Source organism: Octopus bimaculoides, chromosome 11, assembly GCF_001194135.2.
Source record: "Octopus bimaculoides isolate UCB-OBI-ISO-001 chromosome 11, ASM119413v2, whole genome shotgun sequence".
In the NCBI taxonomy this organism is placed as follows: domain Eukaryota; kingdom Metazoa; phylum Mollusca; class Cephalopoda; order Octopoda; family Octopodidae; genus Octopus; species Octopus bimaculoides.
This window is the reverse complement of record NC_068991.1, coordinates 24,792,949-24,798,695: the sequence shown is the minus strand read 5'-3', so window position 1 is coordinate 24,798,695 and position 5,747 is coordinate 24,792,949. Positions and strand designations below refer to the sequence as shown.

The window sequence follows — 5,747 nt, the reverse complement described above, 5'->3', positions numbered from 1 at the left end:
AAAGCAGTGTTAAGGTATGAATTGCACGAATATCACGACAGGAAAGCCAAATACTAACCGAACAAGTTTTTCTAGAGTGTTTTAATAAAAAAGAAAATCAGGGAGAGCATTTTTTAAAATTTAATTATTTAAAGAATATAATCTTTTCTACTCTAGGTGCAAGGCCCGAAAATTTTTTTTTGGGGGGGGGATCGGTTAGATCGACCCCAGAATGCAACTGATACTTAATTTATCGACCCCGAAAGGATAAAAGGCAAAGTCGACATCGGCGGAATTTGAACTCAGAAATGGCTAGTTCATACTAGTTATTAAAACAATGAGTCCACCGAGGTCGACTTTGCTTTTCATCCTTTCGGGATCGATAAAATAAGTGCCAGCTGAACACTAGGTCGATGTAATCGACTTGTCCCTTCCCCTGAAAGTGCTGGCCTTGTACCAGAATTTGATACCAATTTATGCTAGGTATTATGTACTTCTCTGAAAATCACAACATAAAGTAAAATGTTACCAAAATATACATATCTCGTGGACGGAATGGGTTAAATATTTCGTTATTGTGAGAAATACAAATCATGTAGAGAAGGATATATATTTGTGATTAAATATTTTAAATGTACATTTCTTTTTAAATCACCCCTTCTTTACCCAAATCACTATTCCTCTCTCTACGAATAAAGGTACATGGATAGAATGCTTAAAATAAAGTTATCGTAGAAATTAACCATTTCATTGTTCATATGAGACGTGATTGTATTCGAATCTATTTCATGCTTGCAGTATGGAATTTGACCTATAATTAAACTTTAAAAAATAACACCTTGAAACGATGCGGATCAAAAGAGCAAAAATAATGAGCTTAGCTTTTATTATTTAGCGGTAAGTAGCTCGAGATCCCACTTCTATCGCTGTATTTTCAATATCTAAGAGGTGATGGAAGCAGTTGTTAACAATCACACCCTTTCGTTAATTTGAATCATTATCCCATTTCATAAACTACCAACTCGGCTTCAGTGGCTCTCAGAAACGAAGGTCTTTGGTGTCTGACATGATCATCTCTTACATGAGTTATTAGGGAAGTAGGGAGTAGCAGAGAAATTTAAATTATATTCTCAGTCATGAGAACAATCATTATGTAAATTGCTAAGACTGACAATAAATAAATAAATAGCAGGGGAGACAACCCCCAAATATTCTTTTCTACTCTAAATACAAGGCCCGAAATTTTTGGGGAGGGAGCCAGTCGATTGTTGAAGGGACCGTCTAACGACAGGTAGGTGTTGGATTAGAAATCTGATATGACGGACGTCAGTCAGCCAGAGACCTGACCAGGTGATTTTCCGTTGATGTATATCGGCCCTCCTTGTTCATTGAGTCCCACCATCCTGCTTGCCCTTTCTTCTTTAATGCCTATGCGAACTTCTTGGATTAGATATTGTCGCTCTTCGCCTTTAGCGCTTCAACTTGATGGATTGGAAAGCATCCCAAGCCTGACTGTCACAGTCTCAACTGGTTACATTCCCACCGACAACTTTCTGGTAGTGTTGCACTTCCTACTTGTGCGAACTGCAATGCCAGCTGCTGCTACTCTTATGTCACTAAATTCTCTATACTTCATGGCTTATCTTGTTCTTGCCACTATGAACTTCTCTGAGAAGCCGCTAAATGGGAGGGGAAAATGTTGGTCGACCCATAGAAAGCAACGCTGCTTAGGCTCCTTGGTAAGTCTAACCACCACCTCAGAAACTGATAATCTTCATCTCCAGGATTTCTACAGTTGACATCATATAATGACAGGGGCCACAAAACCCTTGGCAGTATGGTATACTGGCATATCCAAGTTTTGAAACGACCAGGTAGTCCAGTTTGTCGACCTTAATAAGCCATTTGTCAAGGTTGTCACTGGTTCTGCAGAAAGAAACTGCGTCCTTCAGGCTGCTGTCAAAGAACTTCTCCAAGCTCTTGACTAGTTGTTCTGTCAAAGTTGGGATGGCAGGTCAGAACAAAATGAAACGAAGCTTCTCCACCACTCTCCCTTTCTTTAGCACACGACACCTCGATTTTGATGATTTGAAGCTCGTCCTTGTCCATGAGATGAGCATCTCGAGTCCTTGAAGGATCCGCCTGCCACGGGCAACTGATCAGGTCGTCTACGAAAGGCTCTTATAAGTAGTTGTTGCATGCCAGATTTCGTCTGGCATTTCTGACACTGCACCTCTACCGACTTGATCACCATGTGCATGGTGAGGGAGAAAAGGATTAATGAGACGGTGCAGCCAGTTATGTTGCTCCTTTCCAACCTGTCCAGAGGTGAATCTCGTCTAGAATTTGATGATAATCCAGAATGAGGTCAGTGATCATCCTGGGGACATGTCCTTGAAGAGCCTCCTCTACCAGCTTTTGTGGCATGGACCCACAGATGTTTGGGAGGTCCAGCCACAGAACCACCAGATCTCCCTTACCTCCTTTTCGCTTTTCTCCAGAGTCGTGCGACCACTTGTGTTTTCTAAGCAGCCAGGTGTTTCAACAATCCCACCTTTCTGTACCGATGTGTCTAGCGTTCATTATCTGACGCTGCTCTCTTTCAGAACTGCTTTATTCAATGACTGAAACTATGAAGAGTAGAGAATTTTAATACATAAATATGATAAAGGTGATATTTCTTGTCACTGATTTAAGGGTATAAGAATCAGTGGAATTCGTCAATCCGTATACATACATACATACGTACGTACATACGTATGTATATAAGAAGTGTGTATAATTATGAATAAATCACAATTATAACGGAGAGGGTTGCAAAAATCTTTACATGTCTAGAAATAGCAGTCAAAACCACTATAAAGCGACTATAAACACTCGTATTCTATCTCTTCACAATAAAGCTGTCGGTGGGTGACATGACATAAAAATTCAGATAGAATATGAATGTTTATAGTGGCTTTGACTGCTATTTCTAGACATGTAAGGATTTTTGAAACCCTCTCCGTTCAAAGGCCACGACCAAGTTGCTTGATAAAAGTCACATGTTTGAAAAGAAAATATATACAGCTATATAGTGCAAGGGGTCAAAATGATTGTTTTATATTACACCTGTCTCCACTTTGAAGGTGAAATGCCACCCCCCTGCTTTTTAATGTTTTGAACGAATCTATATTCCTCCTTGCAGCGGACAGACTCGAGCAGTGGTTCCCAACCATTTCACTATCAAGGACCCCTTTTATTTAAATGAGTTTTCCCACGGACCCCTTTTAATATGTTTATCCTTATGTTTATATACATACATATATATATATATATATAGGAGGGAGAATGTACGAAAAAAAAAACAACAGACGAGGACAGGTGGTATATGTATGAAACTTCGAGTTTAGTTCACAGACCCACAGTACTACCCTAGCGGGTTGAGAACCACAGAACTAGAGCGAGGGATGCTTAGATGCTATATCTCGACTCGCTACAATTAGCAGTCTCCCACTAATAAAATATACGCTATTACTTACTACCACCACTACTCTGCTAAATATTCGTAACGCCTACCGAGAACTACAGTACCTGGTTAGTAATGATGGGGTTTTGGTGACCGGGCGCTAGACTATATCCTGAAAGTTATGAGGGGAAAAAACGGATCGGGTGAACTTTCCGACAGCCCTCTCACCACCCCTTCGGAAAAAATTTTCCCCAGAAATTTCTTCATAATTGTAATCTATGCCGTTTGAAAAGTGTTTCTATAAAATTTCATTAAGGATATCCATTTTCCTGAAAGTTATGAGGAGAAAAAAACGGATCGTGTGAATTTTCCGACAGTCCTCTCCCCACTCCTTCTGGGGAAAATATTCCCCAGAAATTTCTTTATAATCGTTTTTCCTATTTGAACAGTATTTCTATAAAATATCATTAATATATATATCCATTTTCCTGAAAATTATGAGGGAAAAATCGGACTTTGTGAATTTTCCGAAAGTCCTCTCTCACCCACCCTCGTTCGTTTGCGCAAATTTGTTTTTATATTCATTTTCTACACATATTTTTTACACTTGGTAGGGTGTTTTTTTTTTATTTTCGTAAACAGGTTTGAAACTTTATACCAACCTTGCAAACAATCTGCTTAGTAAGCCATTTTATTTAATCTCAGCTAACAAATGAGTAAGAATCTTTATGCCAATGAATAAACGGAATGGGAAGGCAGCATGATAATTAGTCAAACACTGGCTGCTGCTGCTGCTGCTGATTTGCCCATCTAACTACGAGGCACGTGATTCGTATGCGATGTTGCTTTCTGCTACGTCCGTATATCTAGTATAAATTAGTGTGTAGCGACCAACTGATTATTTGCACAAGAAATTCTGTAGACATGAGTGGCCGTGGTAAAGGAGGCAAAGGCTTGGGGAAAGGAGGTGCTAAGCGTCACAGGAAGGTGTTGAGAGATAACATTCAGGGTATTACTAAGCCTGCAATTCGTCGTCTCGCTCGCCGAGGTGGTGTAAAACGTATCTCTGGTTTGATCTACGAAGAGACCCGTGGTGTATTGAAGGTGTTCCTGGAGAATGTCATCCGTGATGCCGTTACGTACACTGAACATGCCAAGAGAAAGACTGTCACTGCTATGGATGTAGTCTATGCACTGAAAAGGCAAGGAAGAACTCTATATGGTTTTGGTGGTTAAACACTTCAGTTCAGCCTACAGATGCAACCGGCCCTTTTCAGGGCCACTAACATTTTAACGTTTGTTTTCTCAATCACCTATGATATGTATTTTGTGCTGCGAATTGTACATTTACTAGATGTTTTTCCACTTGCTCGAATCCGAAGTTCAAAATTAAAATGCCGAATTTTAAATCAGCAACATTGTGTATGTTATAATATAGACGTGTTAAAAACCGATATATTAGTAAACTTGGTTTTTAAACTAGCTTTTTCAGTTTGCTAGAAATATCTGGTTACTATATATATTAAGCTGGTTATTTTTATTGCCCGCAAATTTAAACGTATTCTCAGATTTTCCACAAAATAGTTGGCAAAAAGCCTATGATTTTCAAACACTTAAAGAACAGTGGTTTTCAACCGGAATCCACAGGATTTTGCTGTTAAAATGTGCAGTAAATTGGTTATACTTATCTAATACACAAAATATTTTAGCAATGTTTATTATACAATTCCTAATATTATACAGGGTGTCCACAAAGTCTGGGTACATGGAGTAAATAAAATCATAAACAATTCAATATAAGAAATAATTTCTTAAAGTATGTATTAATTTTCATGTACCCAGACTTTGTGGACACCCCCAAATCTTTCGAAGAATGTATACGGGAAGTGAAACTTTGTTCTGCAATTTCCGTAAAAAATTATATTTTAATATTTTTTTCAGTTGAATCACATATGTTTATGTATTATTTTGTGTATATTTCTGATGTTAGTATATGTATGTGTACACAACACAAATATAACATACATATACTTTACCAGTTTTTATTTTCCTATGCAAGGAGGACCTGTCTCGGATGTCTATTTGTGTACCAGTCTTTTCTTTCGTTTAAAATTGTAGGACGTGACTTGAGGAAGAATTCGCTATTTCTGCCAACGTGACATGAAGTGTTTCGCTCATGAGTACAGCACCCTATCCGATCCAGGAACTGAAACAATGGTTTTTCAGAGTTTCGGATCAGGATGCCCACATAAGCTGGATTTTCTCCGTTTTGACGGGGATTTTTCCTACTTTTCACCACGGCCTTGGAAATGAGTGGGGG

The 5,747-nt window shown here is 38.7% G+C and overlaps 1 protein-coding gene across 1 annotated transcript; it reads left to right on the top strand.

Annotated features, from left to right (window-relative positions):
* The first annotated feature begins 4,322 nt into the window (after window positions 1-4,322).
* On the top strand, window positions 4,323-4,843 carry LOC106883664 (histone H4). The gene has a single exon (XM_014934764.2). The coding sequence runs from the start codon at window positions 4,352-4,354 to the stop codon at window positions 4,661-4,663; it is 312 nt and encodes a 103-aa protein (XP_014790250.1). The 5' UTR covers window positions 4,323-4,351; the 3' UTR covers window positions 4,664-4,843.
* Window positions 4,844-5,747: the final 904 nt, after the last annotated feature.

Bases quoted from the DNA above. Each gene is read 5' to 3' on its own strand.
- LOC106883664 (XM_014934764.2), top strand. From the start codon at position 4,352: ATGAGTGGCCGTGGTAAAGGAGGCAAAGGCTTGGGGAAAGGAGGTGCT.